Here is a 21,951-nt window from a genome sequence, read left to right as displayed (position 1 = left end):
AACAGGGAGAGAAGGGCAGCCACCTAACCGATGAATGTCATCACAGGACAGGTGTTAAGGGAAGAGGGATAAAGAGCCTCAGCACAGGGTGGGCAGGATGCCTCCCCCAATCTCTGGCACAGGACACTTCTATTTTTATATCTTCCCCGCCCCTCCGCACCAATAAACCATTTTACACGCAAATGCCATGATCCCAGATATATACAGATATGTATATCTGTATATAGCTACAGAAATATATAATATTTTAAATTATAATTCTGGTTCTTGAAAGAATTGTTTTAACCATCAAAAAAAAAGGGGGTGTAAAAACACAATGTTTATAAAGCCTACAATTTGCTCCAGTTTGTTCAAAAATAGAAGTGTAAATAAATGATAATCCTGCAGCTCTAGGACATCTAAATATTTGAGATTGGATTTGAGAGAAGGGAGAAACATGACCTCCTCCTTGCATACAGCACTATCTTTTGTCTGCCGGATGAAATGCAGAACCTACAGTTAACATTTGAATTTCAGATAAGCAATGACTAATTTTGGTCCCAAATGGTACCCCCAAATAATGGTGACCATTAAAATGTAGTTAGGTGTGCTGCGTTTTTATTGGCTGAATCTGGCAACCCTACTAGGCGGCCACCAAGATACCAGGATTGTTTCGTCAATCCCAGACCCCACTGACCAGCAGTTCCGCCCTTGGGGCTCATACCTCGAGGTCATCTTCCGTAAAATCGATGACAGAAAAGGCACTGGAAACAGTCTTCCAGTTGTTCTTGTCGTTGATAGATGACTCTTTGGCACAATGACCCTGTTGACACAGAATTGGGTTGCCTAATGTCATTTTTATAAGGGCAGTGAGGCGTGTCCACATCTAGTCTTGAATCGAAATGGTTTTCTCTATAAGCACACAAGAGCTAGTTCTATAATGTTCTGGATTGTAAAAAGGTAGGGTCAACTAATCAGCTAGCATAGGGTGATTTGTTAACTGCTGCTTTTTTCAAATTGAATTTAGAATTTTCTCTCTATCCGGGGAAAACTTTCAAAGGTACACATTTCAAAGGTATGCATTAGTGTATCTCTTTGAATGCATTTTTTAAAAAATAGTTTTCCTTGTCCTATTTGCCAAATAAATTGAAGGTGTTTGACTCAAGAAACATCTGCTAAAATAAGCAGGGAGAGGGCAGCACTGAAATTCAGAAAGCATCTTGATGCACTTACAACCTCCAGCAGAAACTGCAGTGCGGGACGAGGTAAAAGGAGACCCTCACTCAAGAAAATAAAAGTTTGGCATTTCGAGAAAGTCAGGTTATATGGATACTGATCACCAGCGGAGAAGTGATGAGACTTCCCACTACCTTAGAAGTTGTCTTTTAGGTAAGACACACACCACCAAATGTCACAATTTAAAGGGAATATGTTCTAGATGAGGGTTTTTTTTTTATTATTATTATTGTTTTGCTTTTGTAGTACAAGGTGTTTCCTGGATTCCTAGGCATCTGAAGATTTATCATCTTCAAAGATTTTGCATGGGAAAACCAGAGGTGCCAGAGCATGAAAATATTCACCAGTGAACTGGCCACTGTTAAATCTGCATCCTCCCAAATATCCCTTCCCATTCAACCAGCAGCATCTGCTCCCGCCCCTGAGGGTGGGACCAGCTTAGGTCAGTCCTTGGAGGACACCTAGAGGTTTAGAAGCAGTGTGGATATACTGCCAAGTAAAGCCGCAAAGTTTGTCAAAGTTACGGGAGAACACAAAATTGAACAAAATAATACTGGCGAATTGCTTGAACTATTTCCAAAGCCACTGTGGCATGAGGATCTGTCCAAATTAAACAGACTAGAAAAAAAATCTGCCAGGATAAAAACAAGATACATTCCAAAAGGGAATGATTTGAATATCAAAGGGTTAGGAGAAGCCCTTGGGAAAAAGAATGAAGCCCACAAATACTTTTTATATATTGACCCTCTCTGATCATGTTATAAAAAGTCAAATGTGATGCTACCATACAGCTTTGTCAGAAAAATTAGGTCCTTAAGAAAAAAAAATCAAATTTGAATTACTCTTCATTCTAACAATTAGGACAAAGTTTATAAAAAGGAGATTATGGGATTCTTTTATCTTCATTATATAGCTTCATTTTCAAGATCAGTTTCAGTCATGTCTACTCTCCCTCCATGACTCACTATGAAATGTTGGTCCTTCTTTTACAAGATCCACTTCATAAGACCTTGTTCTCTTTCTCAAATGATGTCCCCACTTGCACTCTGCCAAGTGACCTCCATTCGAAGCCAGGCCCAGTAAAGAAGAGAAAAATCCAGAAATCTTGGGGCAGAAAGGTGCTAGTGACATCAAAGATTGGTAGGTGCTATACAACCTAGACCTTCTAGAGCCTTGATGCTGGCTGCAGAAAGAGCAATGGTGGGGGAGGGGGCTACATTCTGAAATTCCATTTCACAGCATTGGATCCCAGGACTGCTTATGGGAATGGCCTGAACTCCTTCTGTAAGGAAGTGTGTTCATTTTGCTGCCAACAAGTCTCAGAATAGGAGGCAAGGAGGTGGAGAGTCTTTTCCTAACTAGTTTTGAAAGCAGAAGGACGCAGCACAAGTTGTGGACGTGGACGGACAGCAAGTTACTCTCGCACCTAGACCAGCAGTTCTCACTTCCGCTGTGCATTAGAATCACCAGGGATTCATTTAATTACACTGAATCACAGGGGAATGTTTAATACAACCCTGATGTCCACGTCCCACACTAGACCAATTAATCTGAATCTCTGGAGGGTAGGGCCCAGGGGTGGGTGGGTGGGTGGGTGTGTGTTGGGGGGAAAAAAAAAAAAAAAACCTCCTCAGGTGATTCTAATATCAGCCAGTGCTGAGAGCCACTCATCTAGAGATCACTTTACCAAGATGATCCACCATCTACCTGCCAGGTATAAACAGAGGGGTTATGATAAGTGCCAACAAACCAGACCGTAGGATCCCTCCAGAAAGGTAATGAGAAAGTTCTTGACCATCCCCTAGAAACCCCCACTAACAGCCTTGATCCCTGTCTCCAAAGGGCCACCCAAGCCAGGTGCTGGTCTTTCCAACCTGTGAGAGGTATTTATACAGCTGGGGGTCCCGCTCAAGTCCCAGGTAAGCAAGGAGCTCCTCTTCACCACCCTCCAGCAGCTGGTAGAAAATGTGGAAGTTCCTCTCGCCCTGGTTTTGATAGACGACTCGAGACTTTTCTATCAGGTAACTGATGATATGCCCACCTACAGGAATGCCCTTGAGAACAGAATAAAAAAATGCACAATGACAACAATAACTAAGCCATTCTCTTGCTGGTGTCTTCTGAGGAACAGAAATTCTGAATTCAAATGATGATTCTTCTAAGCCTAGTGTTTTCTGGGCTCATTTTTAAAAATATTTTTGCCTACCCTGAGGTCATGAGTGATAATTTCCATACTTCTGTCTAGAAGTGTGATTATTTTGCCATTCATGTTTGGGACTGGCATTGAAATTTTGTGTATGGAGTGAGGTAGAGGGTCAAAGGTCGTCTTATTCACATGGATTTCCAACTGATAGCACCATTTATTGGAAAGGCAATCCTGTCCCTATTCAATTACAGTGACTATATCATACGGGGAAGTCTTTGTAGACTCCATTCTGGTCCACTGGCCAGTTTATATATCCTTGTGCCAGTAGCACACTGTTCTATTTCTTTTAAAGATTTTATCTGAGAGAGAGCGAGAGAGAGAGAGAGAGAGAGAGAGCGCGCACAAGGAGGCGGAGTGGTAGAGGGTGAGGGAGAAGCAGGATCCCTGCTGATTAGGGAGCCCAATATGGGACTCGATCCCAGGACCATGACCTGAGCCAAAGGCAGCCGCTTTACCAACTGAGTCACCCAGGTGCCCCCCACACTATTTTTAAGAATATTCCGGTAGAGGATTTGTATTCTAGAACATATACAGAACTCCTGCCAATCAATATGAGAAAAACAACCTAATTAAAAGTGGGGCAAAAGGCTTTAACACAAAATTTTTAATTGGCCAGTTATTAGGACTTCATTTATAATCACAAAAATACAAAAGTTAATCACAGCTGGAAACCACTCTACTCCACCAGAACGTCTCAGACCAAGAGGACTGGCAACACCAAATGTTGACAAGGGTGTAGAGAACCCTGCTCGCAACGGGAACTGTTCTTGTCATAATATTGCTGGTAAGAACTCAGCAACGCCACTTCTGAGCATGTGCCCAATGTAAGTGAGTACTAATATCTACTCACAGACACGGGCAAGGAAGTTCAGAGCACTGTTTGCAATAGCCCCAAATCGGAAAAGCCAAATGTCCGTCAACAGAACAGATAGTGAAGAGGTCACATAAGCCAAAAATGCCCAACCGCTAAATGAAGTGCCATGAATGAATCTGACAGATAGAATGTTGATTGAAAGGAGCCAGACACAAAATAGAACATACTGTGTAATTCTATTTACATGAGGCTCAAGAACCAGCAAAATTAATCTGATTACAGAGGTCAGACCAGTTGGTAACCTTTGGGAAGGCAGGTATTTTCAGAGAAGGGTAGGAGATTCTTCTAGGCACTAGAAATTTTTCTATCTTCTTTCATACACTCTTTTTAAAAGATTTTATTTATTTATTTGTCAGAGAGAGAGAGAGAACACATGAGCAGGGGGAGCAGAGGGAGAGGGAGAAGCAGGCTCCCCACTGAGCAGGGAGCCTGATGTGGGACTTGATCCCAGGACCCCAGGATCATGACCTGAGCTGAAGACAGACGCTTAACCGGCTGAGCCACCCAGGCATCCCTAGGAATTCTTCTATCTTGATCTGAGTGCCGGTTATCACAGGCAGATATACACACATAAAACTCACCAAGCTGTACTTACGACTTGCGTCCTTTTTAGTATGTGTGTTGAATTTTAATAAGTTTTAAGACAGATGTAACCCTATTCAATTTTTTTCCAAAGTCTAGGCACACTTCGCCAGAAGTCCACGTACCAGGCTCCGGAAAACCCTTAGCCAGTCTGTCATCACTACACTCAATGCTCAGCCAACGACTGTTCTCTGGTCCAAGTGACGCGCTTTGTCACATGCGATTCTATGTCCTTGAGAACTCTGTCGACCCTCCCTGACCTGCATTAGCCCCGTTTAAATTCTGTGCAACAACCATACTCTTTTATTAGGGATGATCTCTGGTTGCTTCCATGCCACAAGAGCAGAGCCGAGTAGTTGTGACCAAAACGATATGGTCCGCAAAGTCTAAAAACTGACCACCTGGCCCTAACCGAAAACGTTTGCCGACCTATGCTGCATAATTATGTATGCCTAAACAATACGTTGTTTACACGGCATTGTTCTCAGGCTTTGTCAGAAATGGCATCACCCCGACACACTGGACATTCCTAAGGCTTGACCATGTTATGTGTAGCTAGATGCCGTTCATTTGCTCTCGCTATGTGACGCTTCACTGGGTGGACATCCCGCCATTTAGCCACTGTGTCAATGGACACTCAGTCCTCCAAATGTGTTGCCGTTTCCAGTCCTTTTACCATGATGAGCAGTGCTCTTGTGGGCATGCTTGCAAATCTATAGGAGTATCTCCGGGGTGCAATGGCTCCACCTTAGATTATGTGGATTTCAACTTCCATGAGATAATATACTGTTTTCCAAATGGGCTGCACCAATGTACACCCCACCGGCAATGTGTTAGAGTTCCTAATTATCCACATCTTCACCAATAGCTGGTATCACCAGACTTCTTAAGTTTTGCCCCACCTAGAAAGTATGAAATGGTATCTCATTGCGGTCTTTATTTGCATTTCCCAAAATAGCCCTAACCCTGGATTTTTCAATTATTTGAGCCAATAAAGCCCTTCCTCCCTTAAGGTACCTTGGGTCAGGTTTCTGTCACTGGTCAGTTATGGGGTCCCCATGAACCAGTAATAGGAACTTCAATGTACCTTATAGTCAAACTGTATGTCCATGTATTTTCCAAATCTGCTGGAGTTGTCATTCCGGAGTGTTTTGGCATTTCCAAAAGCCTTGGGATACAAAGTGAGGGAGACAGGGACAGACTGAACCAAACTGTGATGAATGGTCATTTAAGCTCACTGTGCTCGTCAACTTCCTAACCCCAGATGCCATGATTATGAAAATGGAGGAGAAAAGGAGAGCCAGGGATGAAAGCCATACTTTATCTTCTAAGAAGGAACCACTAAGTGTAGAGGATTTGATGCCAAATACTGGGATGGAGCTAGAGTGGAGGGAAAAATATCTTCTCTGTGGCATCCAATCTAGGAATGACTACGGACAGCTACGAGGAAACTACATCCTTGCTCTTCTAGAACATACAGTACCAGACCCCTTTTTATATCAAAGAGGTAAACTGTTCAGACCATAGGTCCATTGGGAAAATTCCTTCAACCACAAACATCTTTAACACGAAGGGCAACAAAAACCCAGAATAAAACACCTTGTTCAAAATCATCCAGCAAGTCAGTGAATTGCAATGGCAGAACAATCAAGATGATTCCAATTAAATAAGAAAAATATTAATGACTTTAGTGCCTACTAATTCTGCCAGGTGCTTTTTATGCATCCATCTTGTTTTAGCCTCAAAATCTCCCTAAGAGGTAGAAACCTTGAATAGACCCATTCCACAGAAAGGCAAACAGGATCTAGGATGTGGAGTGATCTGCCGAAGCTTGCGGGCACATGGCTGCCCTGGGATTAGCAGCCATGCCTGCTGGACGTCAAAGTTACGCCCTTAACCATGATCCTGCCCTTGAGACCCCTCTGCTTAACTCCCGGATGTGACCTGCCCAGGCAGAGGATTCTTCTTGCTGAGTGACCTCCCTAGAACTGCCCCCTCCACAGGTCCTCAAAGATCACTTACCTCCAACACTGGATTGGAGAGCAGCAGTCTGTCACGGGCTATCTGTAGTGACGCGGTCACTGGGCAGGTCACAGCAAAATACTGCAGAATCTTCTTGGAGGCCTCTGTTTTCCCTGCCCCACTCTCTCCAGAGATGAGAATGAAGTGGTTATTTAGCTCGGAGCACATCATGCGGTATACGTTGTCAGCTACGGCATAGCTGGAGAAGGAGTGGGGCAGAAACGGAGGGAGGGCGACGCGGCTGTGATGCTACTTACTCGGTGGTGACATCATCAGAGCTCCCTGCCTCCAGGAAACCACATCCAGACAAGTGGGGCAAGACACTGAGCTCAGGTGTCAGACTCTACCATGACCCACTGACGGACACGCATAAAGTGTTCTAGAAATCAACACTCAAACAGTTGAGTTAAAAGGGAGAATGTGAGCAATAACGGACATTTCCTAATGGAAAGAATTTATTTGGAAAAATCCAACATTTCTTACAAGAATGAGCCAGATATTAAATTATATCCCCAGGAGATGTTCTATTAACTGTACGTGGAAATAACATCTCGTCTAAATATTTTAAACACTCAGTGGATATACTAAGATCTCATGTTTCCTCTTTCCCTCAAAACCTACTGTATTAAGAGTACAGAGACAAGGAACTGAAAATATCTTAAAAGCTCTGTCATATCTAAAGGACAAGACATAAAACTGTTATAAGGGCTTTATCTTCAAGATCAGAAACCAAAGCACGAAAATCTCCCAAGACACTAATCTTCCCATGTGGCGGAGTTTGAAAGCTGGCTATTTTGGAAATTTTTGGTGGTAGTGATGCAGAAAGGTTTATAAATGCCTTAGGAGGCGAATAGATGAATCACCAAGAAATATGTAGGGAGAGCCTAAATACTAGTCCAGAAGTCAAGCAGGGAGAACTGAGAACTTCAGCAAAGCCTGAGTCACATATAGATCAGACAGGAAATTGCTTGTCCTATGCATCTGAAGTCCTGCTACCAACGGGGATGCTCCTTAGCCGCCACGATACCCAGACACCAGCAGATGGCACTAAGCAAACCTCCTTGCAGAAAAGACAGACACCTCTCTAGGCGCCCTCTCGGATCTCTCGGTAATTACAAAAGATTCCACCTCTCGTGATTTTGAAGCTGAGACTCAACAACGATCTGATGTTTTCTACTGCACTGAAAGACATTTCACGAGAAGGCAGCAGTTTAAGTGAGGTACAGAACCTAATGAGCATTCTTCGAGGATTGGGATTGCTGGGTGGGTGGATGGATAGGTGGATGGATGGGTGAGTATTGAGGAAGAGATAAAAGAAAAAGAGGAAAGAAAGAAAAATACTATTGATGACCCTCGTACATGCTACTTACACATGTGGTGGCAGTTCAAAGAAATTGACCCCTTGATAAAGTTCCATCTGGCTCACAGTGTAGATTCCAAGCTCCTGGTATGGATTCACAGACACAAGGAGGGTCCCAATATAGGTCTAGAGGAACAGACCAAAGCACAAGTGAGGAATTCTGGGGTGCAAATGGCTATAGCAAAAGACCATCACATGCTATGATCCCCATGCATTTATTCCACGCTGGGGATATAAAACAATAAATAAGACAGGTGGTATCTCTGCTGTAATGAAGCTTCCATGTGTGTGCATGGGGCAGGGGAGGGGGGCCAGAGCACCAGCAAGGGATCAATACTGCTTCAGTTAGAATGGTAAGAAAGGTGTACTTAGGGTAGTGAGAATACGTATGATTCAGGAAGACCAACTTAGCTCTTGGGCTTAGGGAAGTCTGAGCTGAGACTTAAAAGGATGAGGAGCCAGTCATGAAAAAAGGAAGCAGGAAAGGGCAAGTCGGGCTGAGGGGACACATGTGGCAGGCTGACTGTCCTGGAGCCCAGTGGGGGAGGGGAGAACAGAAGTGGTAAGACATGATGTCCGAGAGGGAGCAAGTTCAGATCACACGGGGCATGAAGAATTGGGGGTTTATTCCAACTGCAGTGCATGGTGGAGACACCACTCTCCCTACTGTATGAAATAGCTGCCTTAAGCTGTTATGTCAGATGGATAGCTTTAAGAAGGGAGCACCTCGATCTGATTTATGTTTGTGTGTCGCAGAGGTCTCTATGGTCACTGGGTGAAAGCAGGGCAGGTAGGCATCCCAGCCACCCCCCGTTGGGTAAAACACTCCTGCTGCTATTTCCCTGGATTTCAATGCGGGATTCTATTACAAGTTGTTTTTCAAGGGCTTCCATTTGTAATAAAATTACTAATGTAAAAGCTTCTTGGCATACAGTTATGAATAAACAAAGCTCTAACCTCTGAAAGAGAAAAAAATAAAAGAAAGAAAGAAAGATTTGGGCTCCTTTGAAAATGCATCCAGAGTTTTCCGGTTCTGAGTTTGTTACGGGTTTTCATTCCAGAGTCTCCATTTTGGAGGCTCCCAAGGTTATGCTAAATTATGCCTGAAATCATGCTCACGAACGTTTCTAATCTTTAGGACCAAGTCACACAGAGAACTAGAACAGATAAGAATACTATATTTTGGGGCACCTGGGTGGCTCAGTCGTTAAGCATCTGCCTTCGGCTCAGGTCATGATCTCGGGGTCCTGGGATCGAGCCCCGCATCGGGCTCCCTGCTCGGCGGGAAGCCTGCTTCTCCCTCTCCCACTCCCCCTGCTTGTGTTCCCTCTCTCGCTGTGTCTCTCTCTGTCAAATAAATAAAATCTTTAAAAAAAAAAAAAAGAACACTATATTTTGACGAAAAATCTGTGTTGCTTCCATCACTGAAATCTTCCAGGGTAGAATATAGTTTCTGAAGTCTATCTGTTCAAACTGGAAACAGTTTATTCATGATGATCCTATCACCCCACGTGTACTTCTCCACACCACACTCTTTCTCCTTTGCTTATGCATAAAATCTATTTCCACAATTAAAAATATATACTGTGAGAAGCCCTTTGCTTATTTCTCCTAGTAACCTTGGTTCCAACATGCAGACTAAGTCACAGTCACCATTAAAATCAAAATAGCTGCAAGACAAATATTTTTACCTTGTTTTTGACTGTCTAATTTACCCTGAGCAAAAGCTAATAAGATCTCAATAAAGTTAATTACATTTAATAACACCCCACCACACAGAGAGAGACACTGTGGAGTTGACCCTAAAGGAATTTACCTGAAAACTGATCAATCAAATCAAGGTGGGGTGATAAATGGGGAAGTTAAGAACTGACCGCCACTAGAAGCAACCAGACCAAGCTCAGAACAGTTCTGGTAAAATGTCGCAGCCTTGAAGATTCATGGGAGGTGGTGGACATCTCTTATGCTTGCCTGTCTGGTATCTAGACCCCCTTCTTCCAGCAGATTCCTTTGAGGAACCTTCTCCAGGCCACATCCTACTATCAGGTGCACATGCGCCTCGCCCCTCACTTCCAGGACTGAGCCTGGGTAAATAGCCTGGCCAATCAGAATAATCCTCATCCTAGCTACGGGGACTGGTTCAGAGGTAGAGACATGACCCCAAATGGGCCAGTCAGAGGCAACCAATGTCTGTGTCTCCGGGACGACTTGCTATGGTCTCTGAACCAACATCAGCCTGGTCCTGCTGACCAGCTTGTCACCTTGCAGAGTCGGCCCCATTGCAAAAGCGAGCAGAGAGGTGGGAAACAGTCCTCCAGATGGAGAAAGAGCTCTCAAGGCTCTTCGAGACTCCTCACCCTAGACCCTAGGTCTATTTCTGACCTCTAAAGTGACATAGGTTGATAGATTCCGTCTTGGGGGTTAGGCCTGTTTAAACTGGGTCTCTGTCACTGGCAGCCCTAAAGGCCTAACACGAAGGATCGGGGTGCATCTGGCAGTGGTCCCTTCACTCGTCCCTTTAAGGACTAACCTAACAGAGGGATTTTGTTCACTATCATCAAGGCTGTGAAGACAGGCGGGGGTGGGGGACCACCAGTCTAGGAAAACAGCTGAAAAACGGGTTACGTTACATAGATGAGGTTCTCGCTGAAACGCTTGCGAAGATTGTCCAGAAAAGCAGATTCGCTGGTGTAGGCGTCCAACAGCACAAAATCCTGCACTCCAACCTTGTCCCTGGCGGTCAGCGCGCCTTCCATGTGCAAACGAATGTGCTTCCTCCTCACCTCTTCTTTCTGCAGCAAACAGAACATTCCTCAGCGGCTCACTTATTCTGGAGTTCCTCTTGCTCATGTAATATGGACATAACAAGATACTCAACCCTGGGGACAGTAGAGCGCTGAGATGAGATTTGCTCTTGGTTAAGAGTCTACCATCTGGTTAGGGGTACAAGGGGTTGGTAATGAAAGCATTAACAGTAACAGCGGCAGCTGACCAGAGCTGAGCAGGTACCCTGTTAGGTACTACGCTAAATACTTGACCTGTATTATCTCCCTTAACCCTCGTTCTGACCCCATGAAGTAAGTGCTGTTACCGTGCCCATTTGACAGATGTGGAAACTGAGGAGAGACATTACAAAACATGCATACGTCCTGCCAAAAGGCAGAGCCAGGATACGAACCCAGACAGTCTGGCCCCAGAGCCCGCTTTTCCGACCATCCCTTACTCAACTGGATGTTAGTTGCCCAAATTTGCTGTGTAATTCTGACATGAGTGATGAGGAGTTTGGTTGGAATGGGAATTTCTTGTTCCAGGGGAGTGAGTACTCAAGGAAGGACAAACCTGGAGGGTCGTCTCCCCAAGGCTGGGCTTCAGACCTCCCTGGAAAAGGAGCAGTTTGCTTGCCCACTGGATGGTGCAGAATCTCACTGCGTTACTAGGGGGCAGAGCTGGTACATTGTCAGGAGGCAGAGGAACAGCCCCGTCCCCTGCCCCCGCCTGGGGAACAGGTGAGCAAAGGGAATCAGATCAGCACCACTGGTGCTTGAGTCAGGAGGGCCGTGGGAAACAGCTCCCCCAAGTGTTGGGCAAGCTGAGGCTGGAGACTGGAAGGTGTACAGAGAGAGTGGGGGGTCATGGCTATAGGAGGTGGCCTGGGGGGTGGGAGTGAGAGGTTTGTGTTGGGAGGATTGCGCAAGGCGGTCACCTGGCCCAAGCTGCAAGGGTACCCAGGGACTGTGCTCTGGGCACACAGTTGATCACAGCTGATGCATGTCCCCCACCCACGGACCACGTCACAGGTAGCTGGGCAGCGGAAAAAAACAAGCAAAACATAGCAAAGGGAGCCAGGAAGACAAACCTTTGGCTCTCGCGGTGTCCCTCCAGTGCCCTCTAGTGACAAAGATTAATATGCTCCCTTCCAGGAGAAATGCCTAAGGAGGCCAGTTTGTTACCACGGAGTAGAGACAGAAGGATGAATGTGGATCTGAGAGACAGGAAATTGACACCTGCTCTCTTTGGGTGTGCAGAGGTTCTAGAGTAGCTGAAGCAGCCTTGGAAAAGGAAAACAAAGCCAGAGGATTCGCACATCTTCACTTGAAGTAATCAAGACCATGCGTCGATTGACTTTTAACAAAGGTACTAAAACAATTCAGTGAAGAAAAGGAAAATATTTTCCAATAGTGAACTAGCTATTGTAATGAAATAAATTTCTTTTCAACTCCTCCCTCATACTATCTTTGCATATTTTTATTTTTTTTAAAGATTTTTTTTTATTTATTTATTTAACTGACACACAGAGAGAGAGAGAGAGAGAGAGAGAGAGAGACAGCTAGAGAAAGAACACAAGCAGGAGGAGTGGGAGAAGGAGAAACAGGCTTCCCGCCAAGCAGGGAGCCCGATGCGGGGCTCGATCCCAAGACCCTGGGATCATGACCTGAGCTGAAGGCAGCTGCTTAACCAACTGAGCCACCCAGGTGCCCCTCTTTGCATATTTTTATTATAAAATATAACACATTTTAATAACACATATTTACAAAATATATGTTATTTAATACATTTATATATTATATAAACTTATATACATAAAACTATATGTAGAACTTTTTAATATATCTATATACCGTATAAACTTACATATGTAAAACTATATAGAACTTTTTAATATAACTATATACTATATAAACTGATATGTGAAAATGTAGAGAAAATTATTGTATATAAACTTTATATATAATTCCTATTTCATAGTATATGAAGATATAAATTTATAAAAACATGTATGTGTTATACATATTATTTTATAACATTTTATTTGTATATATAAAAACTTGAGATGAATCTTAGACCTAAATGTAGATGCATAATCCATAAAGCTTCAGGGAGAAAACAGAGGGGAATATCTCTGCAACCAGAGGAAGGGAAAGTTTTCTTATGACACAGGAAGAAATAACTACAAAAGAAAAAAAATAAGAAACTTGACTTCATCCTGGGTGCCTGGGTGGCTCAGTTGTTAGGTGTCTGCCTTTGGCTCAGGTCATGATCCCAGGGTCCTGGGATCGAGCCCCGCATCAGGCTCCCTCTTTGGTGGGAAGCCTGCTTCTCCCTCACCCAATCCCCTTGCTTGTGTTCCCTCTCTGGCTGTGTCTCTGTCAAATAAATAAATAAACTCTTAAAAAAAAAAGAAAGAAAGAAACTTGACTTCATCAAATATAAAACTTCTCCCAGAAGAGAATAGGCAAGCCGCGGACTGGCAGAAAGTCTTCCCAAAATATATACTTGCGAAGGATTTGTATACAGAATAAAAGACTCCTATGGCTTAATAACAAAAAGTCAAACCCCAGTAAAAATTGGGCAGAAGACTTGAACGGACACTTCAAGATGGAAGATAGACAAATGGTAACTAAGTGGGACAACGTTCAATGTCATTAGTCATCGGGCAAATGCAAGTTAGAATCACAGTGAGATAAGCACCAGAATAGTTCGAATGAAAAAGACTGACAACATCAACCATGAGCCAGGACGTGGAACAGATGGAACGCTCCTACATTGCTGGTAGGAATGCAACATGATAGAATCACTTTGGGGAAAGGTCTGGCAGTTTCTAATAAAGTTAACCATGCCTCCATCCTTTGATCCAGCAGTTCTCTTCCTAAGTACTTACATAAGGGAAATGTAAACATATAGTCACAAAAAGACTCCAACATAAAGGTTTACAGCCACTTGATTCATAATGGCCCCCAAACTGGAAACAATCCAAATTTCCATCAACTGGAGAATGGATGTAGAATCTATACAATAGAATGGGTACAGTGCTAAAAGAGAAATGACTGGTATGCACGACACGGATGACTCTCACAGACATTATGCTGAGTGAAAGAACTCAGACACAAAAGAGTGCATGCCCTACGATTCCATTTATATGAAATTCTAGAAGCAAAACTAATCTGCAGTGAAAAATCAGAGCAATTGTTGCCTGGTTAGCAGGACTGTCTGACAAAGGACAGTTTTAGGGTGATGGAAACAGTCTTTGTCTTGATAGGGCTGTGAGTTACATGGGTGTGTCTCTTGGTCAAGATACCTTGTTAAGATTTTGTATATTTCCACATATGTAAATTTTATTTTAAAAAGGAACACAAAAGATAAGTGGGGAGGGGATGGAGAGTGGGTGGAGATCTAAATGGAAACAGAATGGCAGAATGGTAAAGAATTGTTGAAGCTGGGTGATGGGTGTGAAGGGGATTTATTATATAATTCTGTTTACTTTGTATGTATTTGAAGTTTTGCGTCATAAAAAGTTTAAAAAACCAGAATGGCCACCAGGTGTCTCTCTACACTTGTCAAATGGCGCTAGATCAAGCACCTGCTAAGGATGAAAACAATGCATGTAGATCAAAGAATATTTTAGTGATTCCGAATAGCCCCATCTTAAAGTGTGTGTGTGTGTGTGTGTGTGTGTGTGTGTGTGTGTGTGTGTGAGAGAGAGAGAGAGAGAGAGAGAGAGAGAGAGAGAGAGAGAGAGAGAGAGAGAGAGAGAGGCAGTATAGCATCTTGATTAGGCACAAAGCCTCTGGAACATGAGCCTGCCTGGAGTTTAAATCCTGCCTCTGTTGCTTCCCGGTGGTACAACCTTGGGAAAGTCTACCTCTCTAAGACCCTGTCTCTGTTTCATGTCTATAAAATGGAAACATAATTGTACCTACTGCACAGGGTTGTTGGTTCGAACAGACCATGGAAAGCACTTGGAACAGTGCCAGACACAATGTCAGCTCTGTGAGTCCTTGCTTCTATCCTCATTAGTATTGCTAATACGATTATTAGAAACAAGAAAATAAAGCGAAAAAATGTGCTGGCTAGTAGTTGGCGAGCCCCTATTGAATGGGGAGTGGAGTCTGAAATCATTGTCTGGAGCTGTGCCCACAAATATCACCACAGACTGATCTCTGCAGGTGGTGGGTGGGGAAATTAAAAAGCTTTCTTATCCCAGTCCTAGAGGTAGGTGTGTGCTTGCCAGAGTGAGCTCTGCAGTCAGTACCTAGGGCTTTATGTGACTTGCAGCCCAAAAAGATTTGACAAAACCTCGGAAGATTAAGGGATGGGATAGTGATTTTAACTTGCAAGGGCCAAAGCACACTCTATCCACTTCAGACTGGACTTTTGTTTGCTACAACATTTCCATTCCTGTTTCTGGGTTCCTTTCATCTAGTTCATTTCCAAATATCTTAAAAGAACATGAGGAAACCAGAGGGTCCTAATATGACTGACAGGAAAAGTCAAAGGGATGAATATTGGGGGCAGAAAGGGAAAGGGGAATAAAAAAAATTCTAGTGGTTCAGTTTTGACCAAAAAGAAGAGGACTAAAAGATTTTATCACAAAGAGATTATTCAATCCAGAAATGACCAAGAGAGAAGAAATTCAAGAGAGATATTTTTTTAAAGATTTTATTTATTTATTTGAGAGAGAGAGAGAACGAGAGAGAGAAAGCACGAGAGGGAGGAGGGTCAGAGGGAGAAGCAGACTCCCTGCTGAGCAGGAAGCCCGATGCGGGACTCGATCCCGGGACTCCAGGATCATGACCTGAGCCGAAGGCAGCCGCCTAACCAACTGAGCCACCCAGGCGCCCCGAGAGATATTTCTATGACACCTAAGAATGAACATCTTCAGGGTGATACAACTTTGTAGGGGATGCTGTTGGGCAAGCTTCCAGATCAGGGCTCACAGCCTGCTGCCTGCAGGGGATTGAGTCAAGCTGCTGGGTGGCGGGGACTCCCTTAGACTAGGGAATGAATAGGCATCTAGGCTGTGTAGGCGGGGCTTGGCTCCACTAGGTGCCACCGGGTACGAATGTATGGGCCGTGTTGCCGGGCCTTCCAATTATGCAAGAAAAGTCAGTAATTTAGAATTTATATGTGCAATCCTGTTGCACATATTAGTCCGGTGGGACACTGGCCAAAAGCCAGCCAGCCACCCTTTGTCCCAGATGGGTTAGATATTTCACTTAGCCGCAGGTGGGAGATTCAAAGAGATGCTCCCACCAGGACCGTTATCTTGGAAGCCTCATATACTCAGTGGTGACCTGAAAACTGTCACCTTCTACATGACCTAGCGCTAGACCCAGCGTGTGTATGGGTGGGAGCGGGCACCGTGGATAGCAAGACGGCTAAATGCAGTGACAGAGACCAAAATGCCTGTCACACATTCCATGCATTTCCCAACATTTCCCCCTGCAGTTAGGTGGACTCACATGACTAATTTTGGCCAACAGGTTGTGAACAGAAGTGACATTTGTGCCAGTTCCTTGGGTTATCTGGACTCCTGCGAGGCCACAGTGACTGAGAATTTCTCTTGTTGAATGGACAAGCTACAAAATCAATATAGCCTAGACTCCTGAGTCGTCACAGGGAAGAGAGATCTTCTAAAGAATCATCAAGACCCAGGAGCTCCTGGGCGGCTCAGTCGGTTAAGCATCTGACTCTTGATTTCAGCTCCGGTCACGATCTCAGGGTCCTGAGATCGAGCTCTGCATTGGGTTCCATGCTGAGTATGGAGCCTGCTTGGGATTCTCTCCCTCCCTCCCTTTCCCCGTCCCACCGCCCACCATGCTTGCTCGCTCTTGCTCTCTCTCTCTCTCAAAAAAAAAAAAAATCATTAAGACCCACAGTAGGCTTTGTGTAAGCAAGAAATAAATTCCTGTTGTGGCAAACTTCTGAGAACTGGGGGCTGTTTGTTATTGCAGTGGAAGGCTGCTTATCCTGACTCATATATGTGCAGAAAAGGGTTTTTCCATTGGGAGAACAGCGCTTTGTGAGTCACAGCTCTTGCATGTTCAGCTCTGTCACCTGTTCTGGCTACTACTCTGAAGTTTGGAATATGAGAAGGGGAGCATTTTTTTTAAGGGGTGAAGGTAAGCCCTAGAGTGGTAGCTTTTGACATTTTATGCTTCGGGACCATTTTTTTCAGGTGAAGTCATAAGAAACCTCAATATCTAAAACTAAGGAAAGCAAAGCCTTTCTGGTTAAAGGGGAAAGTCTTACCAGGCTACCCAGGGGCATGTGGGAGAAAGTGTGGGAAGCCCCAGAGCAGAGGAGAGAGTTGGAAAACCCCTCCATATCTCCTGATTCCTGTGCCCTAGGCTTCGTTGAGTATTTCCTTCACATTTATTGTCATATCTGTGCACCACCAGTATTATTTTTTTAATTTTTTAATAAAGATTTTATTTAGTTGACACAGAGAGAGAGAGAGAATAAGCACAAGCTGTGGGGTGGAGCGGCAGAGGCAAAGGGAGAAGCAGGCTTCCCTCTGAGCAGGGAGCCCGATGCAGGGCTTGATCCCAGGACCCCGGGATCATGACCTGAGCCGAAGGCAGACGCTTAACCGACTGAGCCAGCCAGGCGCCCCAGTGTTATTCTTTTACCTCATAATTTCTTTAGTTTTTTCCTGTAAATATATACAGTTATAGCTTTTATTATGAAAGATGTTCACACATAAAAGTAAAGCATCACAATCACAACAAACCCAACGTACCCATTATCCAGCTTCAGTAAATACCAACCTATGGCCTCTGTTATTTCAGCTATGCCCCACCTCTCGTCCCAACAATGGATTCGTGCAAAGTCACAAACTTCATATCACTTTATAAATATTTCAGTAGGTATCTCTAAAAGATAAGAATTCTTTCAAAATATATGTACACAGTACCATGGTCATACATAAAGGACTTCAAATTAAATTTTTTTCAAGATTTATTTAGTTGAGAGAGAGAGAGAGAGCGCACATACAGAAGAGAGGAGCAGAGGGAGAGACAGAATCTCAAGCAGACTCCCCACTGAGCACAGAGCCTGACGCAGGGCTTGATCCCACGACCCTGAAATCATGACCAAGCCAAAATCAAGAGTTGGATGCTCAACTGACTGAGCCATGCAGGTGCCCCAATAATTTATTATCATACCCAATGTTCAAGGTTTTTGTTTGTTTGTTTGTTTTTTACTGTTGGTTTGTTCAAATCAGTATCCTAACAAGGTCCACATATTGTATTTAGTTGATGTGTCTCCCAAGTTCCTTATTCTATAGGGTCCCCTCCCCCTACTTTATTTTCTTGCAACTAGAAGTGGACAATTCATCCACATTCTGGATTTTGTTGATTGCATTCTTCTGAGTTCATTTAAGATGTTTCTCTTTCTCCTGCATTTCCTGAAAACTGGTAGTTTAATTGAGGGGCTTAATCAGATACAGGACTGATTTGTTTTGGCCAAAAGACTTTATAGGAAGTGAATTGTACTTCCAGCAGAAGACACATAAAGTCTGGCTGTCTTTTAAGAAGTCAGTGTTCCCTGGAGGGTATTACGCTGAGTGAAATAAGTCAATCAGAGAAAGACATGTATCATATGACCTCACTGATATGAGGAATTCTTAATCTCAGGAAACAAACTGAGGGTTGCTGGAGTGGTGGGGGGTGGGAGGGATGGGGTGGCTGGGTGATAGACACTGGGGAGGGTATGTGCTATGGTGAGCGCTGTGAATTGTGCAAGACTGTTGAATCACAGATCTATACCTCTGAAACAAATAATACATTATATGTTAAAAAAGAAGAAGATAGCAGGAGGGGAAGAATGAAGGGGGGGAAATCGGAGGGGGAGATGAACCATGAGAGACGATGGACTCTAAAAAACAAACTGAGGGTTCTAGAGGGGAGGGGGGTGGGGGATGGATTAGCCTGGTAATGGGTATTAAAGAGGGCACGTTCTGCATGGAGCACTGGGTGTTATATGCAAACAATGAATCATGGAACACTACATCAAAAACTAATGATGTAATGTATGGTGATTAACATAACATAAGACAGAGAGAGAGAGAGAAAGAGAGAGAGAGAAAGAGAGAGAGAGAAAGAGAGAGAGAGAAAGAGAGAGAAAGAGAGAGAGAGAAAGAGAGAGAGAGAAAGAGAAAGAGAGAGAGAGAGAAAGAGAGAGAGAAAGAGAGAGAGAAAGAGAGAGAGAAAGAGAGAAAGAAAGAAAGAGAGAGAGAAAGAGAGAAAGAGAGAAAGAAAGAAAGAAAGGGAAAAAGAAAGAAAGACAATGTTCCCACACAGGTCATTTTCTTAGGAGTTTGTAAAAAATGGTAATATTCCAGTTCTACTGCTCCTTCTTCATTTATTAGCTGGGGCCTTTCCATAAACTATTTGGATGCCCTGAGGTACAGTTTAAAGAGGCAAGGCAGGATAAATGCTTGATTTATCAGTTTTCAGAATAATGAGTTGGTTCCATAGCATCCTCCAAAGGTGACTATCAGTTTTTGATGTCATTTTGAACTCATGGACTTAAGTGTTTTGATGGGTTTCATCCCATGGTAGTAATTACCCTTAATGATGCTCAGAGTATCTCTTTTTTGGCTAGTGGGAACCTATTAAATGACTCTTTTTTTTTTCTTGTGTTCTTTTGACATGGCCTTAATAGTCTTTGAGAGCTTCCTTATTTATCAGGATACCAAGTTGTCTCAGGCTTATCTTATATATTCTCATGAGCTCTGGTTTCTTTGTGGGAAAGTGGAAGGTACAATAATCTGGCCTTAGGGGCACTCAGTGCTACTGGGTTGGTCATTGCTTCTGTCTTCTCAGTAGAGAGAATGAGAAAGTATTCTTTATGGGATTTTTTTCTTTCCTTTCCAGATAATTCATAGATAGTGTAGAGAAATGCTACTGATTTCTGTATGTCAATTTTGTATCCTGCCAGTTTACTGGGTTTGGTGATTAGATCTAACCATTTTTTGATGGAGTCTTTAGGATTTTCTATATGTAAAATCATGCCACCTGCAAATAGAGCCAGTTTTACTTCCTCTTTTCCAATTCTGACACCTTTTATTTCTTTTGCTTGCCTGATTGCTCTGGCTAGGACTTCCAGTATTATGTCGAATATGAGTGGTGAGAGTGGGCATTTTGTCTTGCTCCCCATCTTAAAGGAAGCAAGAAAGTATCTCTCAAAATGCATGATGAGTTGATTCTATCAATTCAAATACACAGCTAAGGGGTTTGTACTTAACCTTATCTTGCTTATATTACTTGCCCTTTCTCCTATCCAAAATCCCAGCTCAATGACACAATTATGCCTTGGCTTTTTCCCCCATAATACACACATCATAGCTCCAGAGTAATAATATTAACACTATCCCCAATATAATTACTGAAAATAGTTTGCAATTTTTTGAATTATTTGTGTTTGGAGTGTACTTTGTTGGGGTTGTATAGGCAAATCACTGTGTTTTTAAGCTCCCTTGAAATAGTTGATCTCTATGTGGCTACATTAGCAACTAGATACACACTGAGGTTTATTTCCTTTGTTTCCTTACTTGAGGAGATTAATTTTTAAATTTTATTTTATTCTGTAATTATGTAAACATTTTAAAAGGCTTCCAAAAACAAAATAAGGCATATTCAAAGAACTAGCTCCTATCACTGTTCCTTCAACCCTATTCCCTTCTATCTTCTGTAAATAACTATTTAAAAATTATTAAAATGCTAAAACTGTTTCTTAAATATTAGCAAGCACCTGTAGGTTTGTTTCCCTCCTTTCTTATGCATATATTTGCAAATTCTACATTCCATTTTTCCAATTTGTCTTTCACTAGGAAATCTCCTGGTGATCACTTCAAAGTGGTTTATAATGACATTACTCTTTCCTTTTCAGAGTTGCAAAGTACACCATTGCATGTCTGTTCTACACTGTAGTTTATTCAAATAGTCCCATAGAGGAAGAGCTTGACCAACCTTTCTCAGAAACTGAGAGAAAACAATAGCAAAAAAACAAAAAAAACAAAAAAAAAACAAAAAAACTGTAGGACACAGAAAATCTGAACAACACAATTAACTACCACAAGTAGAACACTGCACCCAAACATTACAGAGTATACATTTTCTTTCAAAAGCACGTAGAATATTTACAAAAGTTGACCACAGCCTGGGCCATAAGGCAAATCTCAAAGGCTTTATGTCATACAAAGCGGAGTCCGACCAAGCATCTAGGTCAACACCCCAGTAGAAAGTTCTATAGCTTGGGGCGCCTGGGTGGCTCAGTCGTTAAGCGTCTGCCTTCGGCTCAGGTCATGATCCTGGGATCCTGGGACCGAGTCCTGCACGGAGTCCCGCATCGGGCTCCTTGCTCAGCCGGAAGCCTGCTTCTCCCTCACCCTCGGCCCCTCCCATTGTCCATGCCCTCTCTCTCTCTCAAGTAAATAAACAAAAGTCTTAAAAAAAAAAAAAAGGAAAATGATGAGTAAGACCTAGGAATTGAAATTTAATTTCAATTAATTTAAATAGCCTAGAACTAACTTCCCATTTGAATGACAACAAAGAATGAGAAACACTAAGCAATGCCACAGTATACAATCACCTAAATCCAGGCTGGGAAACTCTACAGGACAAACTATCCAGGTTCAACATTTTTTTTTTTTCCCCAAGAAAAGCACAAGGGAACTTGTGTATTAAGAGAGATGAAAGAAAGGGGCTGAGGGGATGGGCAAAATGAGGGAGGGGAGTGGGAGGTACAGCCGTGCAGATGAAAGGTACAGAAAGGAAATATAGGCAATCGTATTAGAACGGTGTTACATGGGGCAGCTGGGGGCTACACCTGGGGGATCAGAGCACAATGTATAGAGCTGTCCAATCCCTCTATTGTACATCCGGAACTGATGTAACATTGTGTATCAAC

At 43.2% G+C, this 21,951-nt stretch overlaps 1 protein-coding gene across 1 annotated transcript in view; it reads right to left on the bottom strand.

Moving 5' to 3' along the window:
• The window catches only part of MYO1H (myosin IH), a 134,402-nt gene that overhangs the window by 33,699 nt on the left and 78,752 nt on the right, over nucleotides 1-21,951 (bottom strand). Inside the window, exons 2-7 of the mRNA XM_027575612.2 lie at nucleotides 10,890-11,051; nucleotides 8,270-8,385; nucleotides 6,900-7,098; nucleotides 5,965-6,045; nucleotides 3,090-3,269; nucleotides 704-802 (exon numbers count right to left, since the gene is read on the bottom strand). Of these exons, the coding sequence (XP_027431413.1) occupies nucleotides 704-802; nucleotides 3,090-3,269; nucleotides 5,965-6,045; nucleotides 6,900-7,098; nucleotides 8,270-8,385; nucleotides 10,890-11,015 (801 nt within the window). The 5' untranslated portion in view covers nucleotides 11,016-11,051. The remainder of the gene's footprint in view (nucleotides 1-703; nucleotides 803-3,089; nucleotides 3,270-5,964; nucleotides 6,046-6,899; nucleotides 7,099-8,269; nucleotides 8,386-10,889; nucleotides 11,052-21,951) is intronic.

This window comes from Zalophus californianus, chromosome 14, assembly GCF_009762305.2.
Source record: "Zalophus californianus isolate mZalCal1 chromosome 14, mZalCal1.pri.v2, whole genome shotgun sequence".
NCBI lineage: Eukaryota > Metazoa > Chordata > Mammalia > Carnivora > Otariidae > Zalophus > Zalophus californianus.
This window is presented reverse-complemented; position numbering and strand designations above follow the sequence as displayed.